The sequence below is a fragment of the Pempheris klunzingeri genome, chromosome 11 (genome assembly GCF_042242105.1).
Source record: "Pempheris klunzingeri isolate RE-2024b chromosome 11, fPemKlu1.hap1, whole genome shotgun sequence".
In the NCBI taxonomy this organism is placed as follows: Eukaryota; Metazoa; Chordata; class Actinopteri; order Acropomatiformes; family Pempheridae; genus Pempheris; species Pempheris klunzingeri.
The window spans coordinates 13,038,670-13,055,146 of NC_092022.1; the positions used below are offsets into that span (position 1 = coordinate 13,038,670).

At 43.1% G+C, this 16,477-nt stretch overlaps 1 protein-coding gene across 1 annotated transcript in view; it reads right to left on the reverse strand.

Annotated features, from left to right (window-relative positions):
- Positions 1-130: 130 nt before the first annotated feature.
- nav1a (neuron navigator 1a) overlaps positions 131-16,477 on the reverse strand; it is a 64,914-nt gene continuing 48,567 nt past the window's right edge. Inside the window, exons 7-29 of the mRNA XM_070838804.1 lie at positions 14,594-15,398; positions 13,949-14,458; positions 13,052-13,093; positions 12,279-12,427; positions 11,978-12,157; positions 11,822-11,874; positions 11,168-11,245; positions 9,080-9,163; positions 7,619-7,727; positions 7,389-7,510; positions 6,142-6,326; positions 5,875-6,037; positions 5,561-5,759; positions 5,375-5,463; positions 5,171-5,269; positions 4,895-5,066; positions 4,419-4,684; positions 4,171-4,322; positions 3,990-4,061; positions 3,669-3,874; positions 3,451-3,569; positions 3,150-3,338; positions 131-2,873 (exon numbers count right to left, since the gene is read on the reverse strand). Of these exons, the coding sequence (XP_070694905.1) occupies positions 2,778-2,873; positions 3,150-3,338; positions 3,451-3,569; positions 3,669-3,874; positions 3,990-4,061; positions 4,171-4,322; positions 4,419-4,684; positions 4,895-5,066; positions 5,171-5,269; positions 5,375-5,463; positions 5,561-5,759; positions 5,875-6,037; positions 6,142-6,326; positions 7,389-7,510; positions 7,619-7,727; positions 9,080-9,163; positions 11,168-11,245; positions 11,822-11,874; positions 11,978-12,157; positions 12,279-12,427; positions 13,052-13,093; positions 13,949-14,458; positions 14,594-15,398 (4,139 nt within the window). The 3' untranslated portion in view covers positions 131-2,777. The remainder of the gene's footprint in view (positions 2,874-3,149; positions 3,339-3,450; positions 3,570-3,668; positions 3,875-3,989; positions 4,062-4,170; positions 4,323-4,418; positions 4,685-4,894; positions 5,067-5,170; positions 5,270-5,374; positions 5,464-5,560; positions 5,760-5,874; positions 6,038-6,141; positions 6,327-7,388; positions 7,511-7,618; positions 7,728-9,079; positions 9,164-11,167; positions 11,246-11,821; positions 11,875-11,977; positions 12,158-12,278; positions 12,428-13,051; positions 13,094-13,948; positions 14,459-14,593; positions 15,399-16,477) is intronic.

Below are 16,477 nucleotides of genomic sequence, written 5' to 3' on the forward strand. Positions count from 1 at the left end.
AACACATTTCTCCGAGACAAAAAGCGCCACATAAGATAAAACGGTCAACCAGCTCAATAAATTACATTTAATCAGGATTGTTAGCACCCTCTAGTGGATGCTCTCGTGTAAGCACACCCGAGACAGGAAGTGATGTGAAGAATGGCATGACTTTATTTGTGTCCATTGCTCAATGTTAGACATATGGGTTTTTGATGTGGTTATAGAGACATGCCATACAACCAGTATTAGCCACGCTTGTAAGCCAAGTGCTCCTTCCTGCAGGAGGAAGACAATAAAACCACCGAGGGCTTCTGTTTTCTGCATACAGGGGCCATGCCTTCTCTTAGATCTCTACACGTCGTAGTGATTGTTGTCGCAGATGCACTGACTATTTACAGTGTTTACAATAGTGATGCCATGTACAAAAGAGAAAGAAAGCTTTACAAATATTTGCATAAGAAAAAGAAATGTCTGCTCTTAAAAACAACATGAAAAGGGGAAGATATCCAGTTATTAAAAAGCCCTCCCGTGATAAGGTTAAGTGTGGTAGGTCCAATGAAACAAAACTTTGGGAAACACACCAGGGATACATGCATCTCCAGGCTCATATCTGTTCTTACACTGCTTCCAACTCTCAGGAAACTCCTTAAAGATCTCGAGTCCTTTACACTTACATGGTGTAAAAATTGCACGCAAGCAGCCCAGTCGTGATACACATTCCTACCTATCGACACACACATCATCTTAACAGCTTATCACCATGACTACCATTGATAACCCACTCTCCACCCGAATCTGGGCATCAAGGTGACGACATTAAAGTGACATCAGAGTAGGTGAGAGGAAGTGATGATGTTTCCTCTAAACCGAGGCCTCCGTGTGGTAGATTAAAACAGCTCAAAAGCAGCTTTAGGCCAAATTGTGTTTCAGGCACAGATAGACTTAGGCATCGTGTCTCTACTTTACACCAGCACCCTGTTTGGAAAGTAGAGGAACATCTGAACAGAATATGGCAGTTTGAGGTACTTCAGGGTCAAGGGGGCACAGGGCTGAGAGGTTTAATATCTCTACTACTTACAGTTTTCCTTTTCTTAAATGTCTTTTTTCTGCTTTCTTCCCTCATCACAAGAACAGTAAGGATGTGAGCAATAAATACTCTGTAATCTAATACTCTAACATATATTATGTGCAAACAAATGAGGGAAAGGAATCAGAGGAAGCCACTTAAAAATATGTTTTACCCTTTTTAACTCCCAGCCCATACGCTTATAGTAACTCTTAAAACAATGCGTGAGAATGAAGCTGATTTCTGCAGTTTGAAAAATGGTATGTCATCAGAGATTTAAACAGCAAATGCAACGAGGAAGGAAATGGTTTTTGTACAGATTCTTATCACTTGATGGCAGTTTTTTTTTACTGATGTTCTCCACTTTCCTCTCTGGGACGATGAATGAGAAATGATCAGAAGAGTGACGACAGGAGTGTAAACACCTGTACGCTGTCTGCCACTGTCCATGATGGTATGTTAGGTGGTAGTTTCTGTATACAGACAATCGTTGACAATGACTCAGTATAAAATCCTACAAAATCAAGATTTTCAAAGCTGTATCCTCATCTATCACAAGGTCATTTTGTGTTTTAAAACCGATATCTAAATACAGAGTATACGCAAGCATAGCCATAAATGGTAGGCCTGTTTTGGCAGACTAGATAGACAAGCATTTGTTTTTGTTTTTTCTGTGTTTACAATAGCATTATGTGGAGTTGGGTCAATGTCAGTTTCTGTGGTTATGATATCAGTTTATTACTGGAGGAAACTGGTGCCTACTGAGTCCACTGATGATGATGATGATTTCTTTAGAGACCGACCATAAAGCCAATTCTTTATGCCTTTCATTATTCACCCATGCATGTTACTCTTGCAGCTTCACAGTTCTGATATCCGACCCATGAATGAAACACTGGCTGAACTGAAAAGAAAAAACAATCAAGGCCATTTTCATAGTTGTGTTGCAGAGTGTGTGTTATACTGAATACAGAGCACCTTTGATAAGTCAGAATGCTCACCAAGAGACCAGTGAGGCAGGAAAAAGTAGATCCTGCCATCTAGAGGAAACACTAATGAACTGCATGATTTAGCCAAACTGCTAAGTCCCCCTGTTTGACACATGGGCACTGACCCAGTCTCCAAAAATCCAATTACCACAAGTAGAAAATAAAGTGCATTTTTAGCTGTTGTCGAATGATGATCGTACTTCTGAGGAAATCGGAGTTATGTGTGAGGTCAATTTCATTGAGAAATGAAGCATGCACCTTCAAAGAAAAACCAGTACAGTAAGCACCAATAGTTGTGGTGAAAGTTGTGGGAGTCAAAAATAAAAATAAATGACAGAATGAAAAGAAGAGAAAACAAAAGAATGGGTCTTGATCAATAGGATTATAGGTAATATTTTGCATCATACTAACCCGGTTACCATGCACTTGCAGATTCAACAACTCATCTGGAACAAATTGAGAGCAGAGAACAGACAAGTCGGTGTCTTTCCCTGACATGATCATCACAGCTTCCTATGAAAGCATTTTAATTGTCTTTCCAAAGATAGCAGGGCAGCGCAGAGCCCTTCGTCCATTTTCTCTCTCCGTAGAGCCTTTATATTAACCTTTGCAGCTGCTCACTGAGCACACAGTAAAGTTAATTATTGAGTCTTTAAAGTCTCATTGGGACTGCACCCTCTGTTTCAGCCACAATAAAGAGTCTATAGCTCCACAGCTTGACTGACAGTCGCATGTTATCCTCAAAGAGTAGCCTGCAGAGTGGGATCCAGACAGCCTTCCCGCTCCGGCGACTCAATGTAATTGGCGGACTCTTGGAGCTTCAGCAGCATGGCCATCTGGGTAGGAGGACACAGAGAGGCAGAGTGAGTTCAACTGCAGCTTAACAGTAATGTTCCCATATTTTGTGCCTGTGAACAATAACGGCTTAAAATACATATTGCACAAACCCCAAAATGCTCACTTTCAACAATACTGAATTTCTTTAATCTGTACAAAACCTTAGTGCAGTCATTCAGTAAATAAAAATGCAATTTGACTGTTTAGCGCCTGTAAAAGGGCTGCAAATCCTTAGTCTTTGCTGTTTGTTTCTCAACAGAAACCTTCTCCCTCACCAGTGGGTCTGACTCCAATGTGCTGGGTGGAGGCGTTTCTTTGGGGGCCTTCTTCTCCTCACTGGCTGGACCTATGCTGGGGGGAGGTAGGTGAAAGAGCCTGGACTGGTCCTGCTGTGCATTGGGCCATGGCAGAGTCCCTCTCACCCACTCCACTGGATCCTCCCACACCGCCTTCTGCCCATGCACCTGAGAGAACAGGTAGGCATTTATTCAAAATCAACATGTGAAGTGGTAAAGGAATAAACTTCTTACTGTTACCACTAATGTTACACTTCGGATAATGTCTGTGTCTGTTCACCTTGATGCCGTCTTTGGCTCCCTCCTGCAGGTAAGGTATGATGGAGTGGTTCCACAGGTCAATGAACCACTGCCTGAACTCTGCCACTGAGACTGGGCACGACAGGAAGAAGCAAGGACCTGAGGGAGGCAAGAATTCATGTTAACCGATTTCCTGCTCCAGATCCAGTTCTCCCCCGTTTCCCGTTTTCTGCCTTAACCGAGTGAGTGTCCTCTCACCTATGAGGAAGTCTGAAGTGCTGTGTTTCTCCAGGAAAGTGTGAAGTTGGTACCAGAGCTGAGGGATCCAGTCCAGTACCTGAAGGAGAACCTGGTGATGTGCTACGTCCTGCTCCTTCTCCTGGTAGGCTTCCACAGCTTTACGGTGAAGGTACCTCAGCAGGAACCCATTAGCTGGTTCCACATTGTTGGAGAACATCACCATCCTGTGGTGATATGCGAGAAATGTTACTTTTATTCTATAAGGTTGCATCATTTTGTACCTAGTAGTGTATCAAAGTGAGAGGAGGCATTGTTAATGTTTTGTGGCTTTGTGCTCACCTGAAGCTAAGGTGCAGTCCATGGTTAGATGACATCTTCACAGGCTGATTGGTTGTTCCAATGATGTAAGGACTGAAACATTGACAGACAAACGTATGTGATTTCTCTGTCTTTTTATGTTCATTGCCAAATCTTATTTTAACTCTTTGGTGAAATAATGTATCTGTTTGATGTGACTCACCATTTGTGATATTTGCAGGTGAGTGCTCCGTTCACAAGCTCAGTGGTGCCTGCTGAGTCACTAATGTCATCTATAATAACAACCAGTGGCAGTTCTCCACCACTCTCTCTGTCAATCTGATTTGCTAGATCAGAGAGATACAACTGCAGCTCCTTTGAAAGCAAAAGAAGGTGAATTTAAGTTTAGAATAAATTCATATTTGTGTAGAAAATAAAGACTTCAAGATAACGGGCTGAGTCATGTGTTACCTTCTGCGACTGCCGATGCATGTTGAAGGTGATGACAGCGCTGCGACCCAGGAGACAGGGCTCATGGTCGGCCTCAGATGAGTCAGTTCGGCTGCGCTGCAGGAGGTAGTGGGCCAGACGCTGGGCCAGGTAAGTCTTTCCAGTCCCGCTGGGTCCAGACAGAACCAGACGTCTGTGTTTAACAAGCAGGCTGATGTAGTGCAGCATCATTGGCTTAGGAATCAGGGTCTCAAACACCAGTGAGTCAACACATTTTTCTCTAAGACCTAGAAAGAGACAGACACAGGGGAGAAAGAGAGAGGAGAGGCAATTAGATTTATATAGTAGTTATTATTAGAGTTTTATAGTGCACTACAATTAACTGAGGCCTTTTTCCAAATGGAAAAGGTGTCAATAATTGTTAATTCTACACAATTTTAAAAGCGAAAACCACCATTATCGCTTCCATTATGAGAACATAATGAACACTGACTAACCTTTCAAGGTGACAAATATTTGCGCTGAACCACTGCCGAGACAACGATAAGGTGAGGCTTGAGGTTTGTCCCCTCCTATCAACCTCCGCCCTCCCTGGCTCAGCTGGTACATGAGCAGCGAATCACAGGACAGACCCAGGCTGGCTGTCGGGTCCACCTGAGTTAAGTTCTCCTGGTGAAAACGAAAAAGAAAAATAAGTAATTGATCAATCAAATCACAGCTATACTTCTTGTTAGAACCACTATCGTGTAGAAAGAGGACAAGCATGGGCTTACCTTGAAGGCCTTAGCTATGAGAGAGTCGAGACAGGCCCAATCAGTCCTCGCACTGACCGGCACTGAACCCAGGTAGTAGTTCGACTGCTGCTTACTGTCCTATAGAGACAACGAGAGGGAAAGAGTGCACAGTCCCTCAGCTGTTTCATTTCAAGCTGCTGACATTATTGGATATTGCGGCAATTAAAGGTGCTCTGTGTTTACCTCCGCTTGATCTCCAATGCGGACTAATACTCGTGCACACACCTCATCCGGCTGGGAAGACACACTAACCATGTCAAATTGAGACACGTCTGAAAGAGTGGAGAAAAAATGGGTGGAAGGATCATAGAAATATAGCTTTTATGTGCCTGAGCTGAAAATAGGTGATATTCTAGGTTCGTCTCTTACCTGGATCTTTACAATCATTCAGACTGAGGCTGAAGGACTTGGTGAGGGACATACTCATCGGCTGCCTCAGTGAGGGCCCCAGGAGGGAGGCCAGGCCTGAAGGCTGGGAAGTGGAAGAGGTCGGAACGGAGCCGGGGAGATGGACCTGACTTCCGGTTTTTAAATGGTCATTCTCCGCTTTCAGGTTCTCCACCGTTGACTAGAATAGAGGCAGGCAAAAACTTTAAATTCAAGTTATATTAACACACAATTGCAATGCGATTTTATACAACTATATATACTTTACTCAACATAAACATACAGGCAAAACAAACCTGCATGTTGTTCATGGCATCTCTGAGCTGCTCCAGCTGATGTGCGGAGTTTAAGGCCTCCAGTCGGATATCTGTCAGCTCTCTCTCTTTCACCCAGAGTTCTGAGCGTAGCTCTGATACCGCCGTTTCCTCGTTGTCTCCCTCTTCTGTGGTCTCCATGATCCTGGAGGGGGTAAGACGCACTCATCAGTGCCAGGCACTTAGGAAGGCTAAACTGGCTTTGTCACTATTGAGCTAAGAGCTGGAGTGAGGCGTTTGCGTGCTTACACAGAGGAGGTGGCAGAGGCCGACGTTGTGAGGATTGAGGGGTGGTTTTCTCCTGCTTCTGCTCCCTCATGAAGCATTTTGGGGGAGTTGGGAGCTGAGGAGTCGGGGGTGGCAATTTCTTCAATGTCTGAGTAGGTTTTGGCACCTTTCTTAATGCTGAATGCCTTGTTGAAGGAGCTCCTCAGCTACACAGAGGAGCAGGGAGAAGGAGGGAGAGACAGGCAGACTATTGAACCAATATTCAATGGATTACTGCATTTATTACTGAGAAAGGTAAAAAAGAACAGGGTGTTAGGATAATTAATTAGACACATGCTAAATTATCAAAGGAGTGGTCTTGGGATCTTGGTCTTTCTTGCCATGAGTGAGATGAGGAGACTGATTCCACTCTCATATCTGTCCGTTAAATATGAAGCTGGAGCAGACAGGTAATTAGCTTAGCTTAGCATATTGACTGGAAACAGGACATGTTTTTACATCTTCAATTTTGTACATATTAAATAAATGAGATAAAACAAATTTTGGTACCTTAGTACAGAGCCCAGCTAGAGGTTTCTCCCTGTGTCTAGTCTTTATGCTAAGCTAATCTAACAAGCTGATGGTAGCTTCATATTTAACTGACAGATAAATCGCCATCGTTACTTTCTGCAAATAGGTCAAAACTATAGTGCATGTTTTTGCAGATTTAGTATCCAGGTGCTGGGTCAGTGAGGGTTACTGGTTAAAGCTGCACAACATTTTACTGAAAGACAAAATACACAATAAAACATGGTGTAAAGGAGGAGAAACGTAACTGAAAACAGCATTTAATAAACTTTGATGATTAAACTGAGAACTCCACTTTAATGGAACATCATGTCTGCTGATTGCCACTCTAACTGAATCTGTAATTCAGTCCATCCATTCAAGTTTATATTCACAGAACAGGCAGCCAAATCAGTAGTGTAGGACGTCAATGAGCAGAGATGGAGGGTACTGGAGGATCTGAGGTGCAGTTTTAAATGGTCCATCATGCTGTTTGAGCAAATATTATAATGGATTTATAGGGACACAATGACTACACTCACCTCAAAGACCTAAAAAGAGAAAAATAACACAACACAGAGGAGGGAGAGACTGGTCATACTTGCTGTTATGCGGTTCATGCTGCGAAGTTATCATCACTACAGAGAATGAACTGAGCAAAGACAAACACAAGGCATAATATAAGGGGAAAACATAGTCTCACACGTAGGGTGCGCTCTTACCCAGCTCTTTTTCTTCTTCTTTTTGGCATCTTGGTCCTTCAAGCTGCCAACACTCGACATACTGGTGAGGCTGTTGATACTTGAGATGCTCTCACATGAGTTCTGACGTCGAATTCGCAGGTCTGGTAGACAAGAAAACTCAACATCAAAGGAGGCAAATGTGTAGAGACAGAGGCTGATATGCAGAGTGACAGAAGAAAACAGAAAGATTAACTGGCTAATTTCCAAACCTTTCATATTATCTTGGTTGTTTAAGGCTCCATGTATGACAGCCTGGGCTTCTTCATTCCTGGACCTCAGAGCCTCGATGGTCTCCCTGAGCTCAACCAGCTCTGAGTCCTACACAAACATTTGATAAATGTCAGCGAGCGCTTTGTGACAGCTTTACTGTGATTTTTTCCTATGCATAAAAATTATACAGTTAATGAAGTCCTCTTGGATGGGAAAGCTAAAAAGAAAGTGGAAAGAAAATGCACATGATGCTTTGATTATTCCTCTGAATTACCCCTTCACTCATGTTCATGCTTATATCAGGTCAGTGCTACTATGCCTCTATATTCTTCCTCTATAAATATATTTTAATTGTAGTGATTTAACTCTTTTTTACACTTACATTTACCAAATCTTTTTTTGTACAAACTAGCGCTGCAATTTGTAAATCATTTCTATTGGCCACGGCAATGTAGCATTTCACTACACATTGTACTAGTATAATGAATGTGACAAATATGCACTTTTCAAATCAATGGCTTACTTGCTGGATTTTGTAAAATGCTATTTCGGTGTTGTTCTGTGCATTAAAATGACAAATTGATTGACTGAAAATCACATTTGAAAATAATGAATGGTTTGGCTAGAGGATTCTTGAAACAGCAAATAAAAAATGGGCTATTTTGTTATATTTACCCTAATTTTTATGATAATATCTGAAATAAACACCGATATATATCCATATCTTTGCGGGAGGAGTAATGTTGTCTGACATTTTCGTAAAGCACCTCAGCTCAAACCCTCCGTATGAGCTGATACACCTGGTGGGCTCCATCCTCCTCATGATGTTAGCAGGTCAAAAGGACAAAGAGTCCAGAAGAACAGAGCCTCTCTGTGCTGCTTATTGTGCGCTAAAGTCGATTCCACTCCACTCTAAATAGAGCCGCCCGGCCCATCTCCTCAAGGTTAAAGAGCCTGCGCTCGAGGCTGAGCTGCACAGGTCAGTGCGCTGGCACAAACAACAAAGACTCATTCTGGAGCGGTCTAGACGGGCCTTTCAGCAGGAGCAGCAGGGCATGAAGCACTGAGAGAGACTCCTCACATTTATACACACACACACTGAACACTGCCTCAGGCGGTGATCAATTCATTCACACCGAAACAGATACAAAGGCTGAAGAATGCAGGAATGTGATGTTCGGTGTGTGTGCACATGCAAGCTGCATGATTCAGCCTAAAGTGAAGTTTTTTTTTCATTGATCCTGTCCTTCTCACACTAAGTTGCCCTGCGGGACTGCAGCCTGGGCCTCTAACCTACATTAAGCTCCACACCGTAGGCTGTGATCAAAGTCTCCTCACTCCACGTTAGCACAGCGCTGCCTGCTCTTAGCTGCCTGCTCACAAGACGGGCACAATGGTGGAATGCAGCTGGAATTCAGGTTTGTGTGTGTTTGTGTTTGAAAGTGCGAAAGTGACGTTACCTTCTGTTCGTGGCTCACTGACAGACTCTGCAGCCGAGATGTCATCAGTGACAAACTTTGCTCAAAGGCGGCCACCAGATTTGCCTGTTTGGAAAAGGGCAACAATTATTTTTCTCACAATTTCAAATAATATAAGTTGTCTGTAACAAGAAGTCAGCAAGATATAAATACACTGATATGTATTTATATGACTGGTCTTTGACAGGGCATCATTTAAACACGGATAAAGTATAGGGAGACTAGTGAAACTACAAAGTGGCACCTATAAAGGGACAGATTCAATAGATTTCCTCTGCGCCTTTATCCTTCACATATGAGGTGCTAAAAAGCTGAATAACACAAAGGCTGAACAGGATGTCTCCTGTGGGAAATTCACCTCCTCCCTAATCTCCCTCTCACACACACTCACTTTAGCCCAAAGCAGGAAGGGAATATTGCTTTCCCTTGTCCTTTATAGAATGCATTAATGCAGTAAAATAATGGATACAGCCCAGTCATTAATCTACCTCATAATAATGGTGTGATCCCTGCATCTGTTTTGCCAATTTACTTTGCATAATAAGATCAAACAGTATGAAAAGACACACACACACACACACACACACACACACAGAAATACTTGATTTATGTCTGCTGCAAGAAGCCATGCATATAATGCCTGCACTGTGTTGCTGCACTTGGACCACTTGGACGCTGACAGGGTGGTCGCACAGAAACAACCTTGTAAAGTGGAATGAAAGGGCAAGGCACCTGTGTGTGCATGTGTGTGCATGTGCATATGTGTATGTGTACCAAAGCTAAGTGCCTTGGAGAGAGGTTCAGGAAGAGGTTAGCATTATTCAAGCCCCACTATGGATAAGAAATGTGCTGAGACTGCAAAGAAATGATCTATGACTGACATGCCGCAGTTTGGATTTTAAATCACCTTCCGTGTGTCTCTTTCCTATTTTGTAAAAAAGGTACATTTCATGCGAGAGGAGGGGATACAGAGATTTGTATTGAATGACGATACTCAATATTTTTGTTATTGTCAATCAATCCATTCAAAATACCAACACAACAATGCATTAGTACAGCCATCATTTAGACTTTGCTGCCCTATGTGTGGCACTCAGCCCACAGCCCCATTGGTTTCTGCTGATCATGAATATTTAGTGTAATTTTTTAAAGAAAGATTTCCTAAGTGTAGCTTTTAAAAAACAAATATCAAAGTAAAAGAAAGTAAATATCAAATGTCAAAACTATTTTCATCTGCAGATTTGCTGTAATAGTGATTATTTTTCCCAGCAGTATGTATGTATCTATGTATGCACTTATTCAAAATAAACTACAGTATACAGTGAACTACGTACACTGGGCTTTGGACACACAGACAATACATGTTAAGAGGATCAATTGATCGTTATTTTTTGATCTGTTAATGGGATCGTTCTGATCTGTTTATGTTGTTATTTTAATGCGAACAACATGATTGAAAACTGTGATATTGCTTTCTTTCTTTGCCTGTTTCTTGTTCAACACCTGTGGTGTCTTTATCAGTATCGGTTACCTCTGCCTCAGGGTAGACGCTGTTGAGGTGGACAGTTTATCAAGATGAGTGACAAGTATTAGGGTGTATAATTGGAGGGAGGGGCTACTGCAAATTCTTGAGTTGCCTTGAGGTGAAATTTTGCAACTTTATGGCATGAAACTGTTGTTAAAAGAGAGTCTGGCTGCACAGAGCAAAGTTTTTTTCCTCCTGATGATTTCTTTATCTTTTTCTTATCTAAGAATTGATTGATTTTTCTGCCATTTTTACTTTTATCATATGGTTGATGGTTGGTTTTCTTTATTGGTTATTTAAAAAAAATGAAATGTAACATTTTAGTATTTTCTCTTAGTTTTATTGACATGAAAATTCTTTTTCAGGAATCCCTCAGAGTAAAAATGCACTTGTGGATAAAATGTTATTAATTTAAGAATATTTCCTAGGGACATCAAGTTAAGTTTGTGCATTTTTCTCAGGTTACTACAAAAGGAAAATTGGTTCCTCAGGTCCTTTATGCAAGTGGGGACTGCAATGTTAAGCAACAGATAAATGGTACATACGTTTGCTGTCAGTTGTGTTGTCAGGTTAGACACCTTCTCCTGTGACGATTCCAGCTCCCTCCTCAGCTTACGGATTTGCTGTGAGGAAAAACAGGTTTGATATATTATTAAAAAAACTAAGTTATTAAAGATGAATATGGCAACAATGCACAAGTGACTTGAGTGGATGATGTTAGTGAAATGAATGATAGATTTGTTGTCCCCCATACAGCAGGCTGGACAGTCATGGATGAAAGGACAGAAATGAGACAGGGAAGAAGAAAGAGCAGGAAAGAACACACTTACCTCTCCCTGAATCCTTTCCTCAGCCTTTGGAAGCAGGGGGAATAAGAGTCAAGATGTTAGATAGGATGTGAGGAGAGGAGAGAAGAGGAGAGGAGAGGAGAGGAGAGGAGAGGAGAGGAGAGGAAAGGAGAGGAGAGGAGAGGAGAGGAGAGGAGAGGAGAGGAGAGGAGAGGAGAGGAGAGGAGACTAATAACGTACAGAGCATACCAAAGAAGAAAGCCTTGTCTCTTGTGTGCACTGTTTAAAGTGTGAAACCAGAGGAAAGCATCACTGTACGGACAAACATCCACACGGACTCACACATAAATACACACACCACAACACATACTGAGCTGCAGCAACCTGAGTCTGTATGCCACCCACACTTACCGAGGAGTAGTTGGACGAGGCGTTGGATGCCAGGGAAAGAACAGACCCATGAACTGAAAAGACAGAATTAAAAGCAACTAAATAAACCAATGAGAAGCTCAAATAGAAACAAAGGTTTATAACAGCAATGATATCAAAATAACTTGCTGGGCTCACCTTCGTCGGGCTCCTTGTCCCTGAAGGATCCGGAGCGAACCATTCCCATGCTGCGGGGGCGTTCAGCCAGAGACAGCGTGCTGCCCAGCGGGGATGCTCCATACAGCTCCAGAGAAGCATCGTGTGTTGGGATGCTGTTTGATCGAGTCATCCTCGGAGGTCCACCGACAGGGCTGGGTACTAGTAATAAACCAGAGGGGTCAAAGGAAAGAAAATCACCGATGTTATACAAAACATTAAACAAATCCGTAAGTAGTGTCGCACTGTTCTGGTCAGTATAGTGACACGTGTTCATACTCACCCATACTGGTCTTAGAGGTGCGGGGCAGAGAGGTGGGTGAGGACAACAGTGGAAGAGTGAGTGAGTCGGTCATACTGAGAATTGTGTGAGAGTGTCTCCTCTCTCCCTTCTCCTTCACCTCCTCTTCAACCTGGCAAGCACTGCTGAAACTACACAACGGACACAAAGCAGGTCATGTTATGGTAAAAGTTAGTGTCACAGCAAATAAAGAAACTGCAAGTCATTGTAGATCTGTTGTCACATATTAGAATTCATGTACAGTGTTGTGTAAAAGTCTGAGGACATCATGTTTAATCTACCTGACAAAGAACACACAAATAAAATAGGCAAGGTCAAAAGAGTAATGAAAAATCCTTCCAGCACATACTATTATTCAGGCATCACAGGACAAGTTTAAGTTGATGTCAAATATATTACTAAATGCTTAAAAAATACCTCATATTATAAACCTTTTATCAAAACTTTTTATGCTGCATTTTGGTGGTTAAAATAAGTGTTACCCAGTACTGAGTGGAAAGTGGAAAGACAAACAAAATGTTGCAGATAGGACACAATAGGATACAATTTTGAGTGGATTAGAGAAGGATTTTGGAATACAAGTGACAGGAATGATGAGGATTAACACAATCTGTCAGTCACTGAGGATCTTATCAGTGGGATCTATGAATGCATGTAATTGCAGGACTGTGGCCAACTTGCGTCAGATTATGAGTGCCTGACAGTCTGGTGTATAAAAGCGTGTATGTACGTGTGTAGCGTGCGTGTCCTCTTACCTTAAACCTTTCTTTGGCAGTGTGTTTCTGTCTCTCTGAGAACTGTGGAGATTAAACAATGTCATTATTTAACCGCTGGTGCAGGGACTTATTAAACTCTCAAGAACAGGCAGCAGGCACAAAGAAGCACAGTAAGAATGGCAGACAGCTGGTGTCAGCCAGTAATTATGACTTCAGTCATTGGGGCTGGTACAACACTGATAAAAGACCTGTAGTAATAATAGCCTAGAGACCCTGCAGTCTGTGTGTGCGAGCATGTGGGTGGGTGTGCATGCACGTGGTTGTCGTTACTTGTTCTTTGAGGTCATAATGTAAATATGACTTAGCCTGATCATCAAACTATATTCTATAAGTTGGGCAACATTTAGCATCTCATATAGAATTTACACTGCGCAAAACATTAAACATACAATATCTTTCAGTTTGCGGGTCAGTTTGTGACAGACATCAGGCATCATCACGCTCTTCACTGAGATTTTTGTTTTGTCTGTTTTGTTTTGGTTCTCTGAATAAATCACAAATTAAATTTTAGGTACATCCATCACAATCAAATCCAGAAAGGCTTAGTTTAGACTAATATTCTTAAGTATAAGGCATTTTGCCATGAAATGCCAACAGAATCACCTTTCTAACTGCCTACTCAATAAAGGGAGGGAAATATATGATTGTACAACAATGTGAATAAGATAAGATAAGATAAAGACCTCAAAGAACAATTCCCCTGAACAATGAATAATGTTGGTGTTGTTCCTCAGCTGACCAGTAGGTGGAGCTACATAGAAGTATTACGAAACATGAGTGGCAAAAAGTCTGCTTTGCATGTGTATTGGTGTGATGTGATTGGGTTTAAAATATATGCACATTTAAAGATGATCTTTCAGCAGAGTTTTATCTCACCCATCTATGAGAGACGATGAGACTTTACTTCCAGAGCTCCAGCTGGCAGGAGGGCCTCGCTCTTCCTGTCGTTCTTTTTTTCGGGACTCTATGGTGGTGTAGCCTCTCACCATATTCTCCCGTTCCCTCTCCTGTGGTTCTGGGGCCAGACTCATATGGAGCGGCAGTGACTCCATACTGCGATGCAGCCCAGACAGACGAGGGTAGAGCAGGGGTGAGGTGCTCCCCCCGCTCCCTTCAACCCCGAGGGAAGAGACCTGCCTGGGCCCCAACCCCGGCCCCGAGCTCGAGAAGCAGGCAGACGAGTTCACATTGAGTAAAGGGGCAGGGCTGGGGGTCAGGCAGGGACCAGTGGAGCAGGATACTGAGCTGGCCAAGTCCTGCAGCTTCGAGTACGGAGGAATCTTAGGTGGCAGGGAGTCCTGAACTCCCACCTCTAGGCTGTTGGAGTTCAGCTTGTCAAGCTGGACCATGGATGGAGGCTTTACAAGGCTGCGCACCCCAGATAACCTAAAGACAAAGACAGACAGTGCTGTAGCAAACGCATATTTATACTTTGTTTTATATGTGAAAGTGTGTGTGTGTGGAAACAATATTGGGAAATTTCATTATGTATGTTTTGTGGTAGTGTATGAACCCTGGTACCTCTGCGTGTTGGGTGAGGGCAGATCCATTCCCTTGCCACTACTGGGAGGTCTCAGCCCCTGAACCTTCCCTCCGTTCTCTGAGGGGGTCTGAGCAGGGCTGCCCTTCAGAGATCCACCTCCACACTCAGTGTCAGATACTACTGCTTTAGCTTTGGCTCTCTCTTTCTCTTTCTCTCTGTCTGTCAGATTGACAGGACTGGGACTCGGGATCCCACGACCCCCTGCCTTACTCAACCCTGTTCCAGAACCAAGACCTGAGCCAGGCTCTTTGAGCCTCGAGCCCTGGGGCGCTGTGGTGGAGGGCTTGATCAGCCCCGAGCCTGTGTCCATGGTGCTGCTCACTGGACGAGCTGAGCTCGGCCGGGTTAGAGTCAAGGTGCTTGTCTTTGCTGGGCGAGGTAGAGAGCGGTACTGGAGAGACGTCCTGGCATTTGGAGATAGAAAACCACTCTGGTCACTGTTTGAAACATCTAGACTTGTCTTACGTCCTCCACCACCACCACCAGCCCCTGGTTTGACAGGAATACCAGACGTTTTGGGAGTTTTCCCCACAGTTGCAGAGCCGCAGGGTATTGCACTGCCACCATTGTGTGTGCCATTACTGGTCGCTGTGGTGGGCTTCTTGAAGCCAAAGTTTCCACCAGTTGAGGGCCTTACCAGGCCGGACGGAGGTTTACGTTGCTCACCAGCACTGCTGCCATTTCTGTGGTCTTTACCAGCATCAGAAGAAGATCGCTGAAGGCCAGAGGTCTTCACTGCTAACCGAGATTTATCCATTGGCTTTCCATCTGACTTTACAGTACCTAGTGAAGTAGAGGAGGAAAAAAAGAAAAAAAAATCATTGATGAGGAGCTTGAACAGTTTAGAGTCTTAACATTGTCTAGTGGTGAAAGAGACTAACCATGCCATATAAGGACATGATATCTTATCTCAACACCTCCAAGGTCTGACTGTCTCCTGATAAAAACAAATCCCTGCCTGAGCAGACCGCCAGACTCTCAGCCAGCGTCACCCTTACACACACTGTTATCATGCAATTACTCTTCTTTTCCATTCTGATGAACTAAAACAGTTTTCTCTGGTTTTCCAGTAAGTGCATGTCTGCGTGTCACAGCTGTAGAGTGCTGAGATTAACATGTGCAGCGTGGCTGTGGAAAACTGCTGTTCACATTCACGAAGCGTGTCTGCGGGCACAAAACTGCATGAAACACCCAGTATAACTGAATTTCTCCACTCTTGAAGCCCCTTTGGGGAAAGAGGGTGGAGTAAGAGACATCTTGGTGGAACAAAGTTTGAAGGAAAATAATGTGATTCTATCCCCGTCTGTACATTTCCCAGTTGGCAAATTAATTGGACTTGTTTGGAAGTTATTATGAGAAAAAAAGTCTATTAGACACATGTGTACTATATGCACCACCCATGTGCAAGCCCACACTGCCCACGCTCTTAATTTGTATCTAATGGGAGTTGTTATGGGAGGTTTATATACAAGGCATTAACAGAGTCAAAGAACGGCTGTTGAATGAGACCCACCGGCATGTTGCCTTGGGACATCTGGAGTCACTTTAGGGTATTTATAAACCCGCAAAAGACACATACGCACACATAGGGCCAGACATTTATGCCACACACACACACTCACACTTCTCAGTGATTGGATCCTATTGGAATGTGACACTGACGACGCATTAAGCTTGGAGTTCTTTTGTAAATGTGAAAATTGGGTTTACATGTCAAGTCATAAACTCAATTCATCGTATAACCGCAATGTTGCATGTTCCAAGAACTTTTAAGGCCGGAGAAACACACACTGCTGGGCAGTGAGAAGCAGACACTCAAACATATGTGCATAAACTGACAGAATCCAGGCATAAGTATTAAT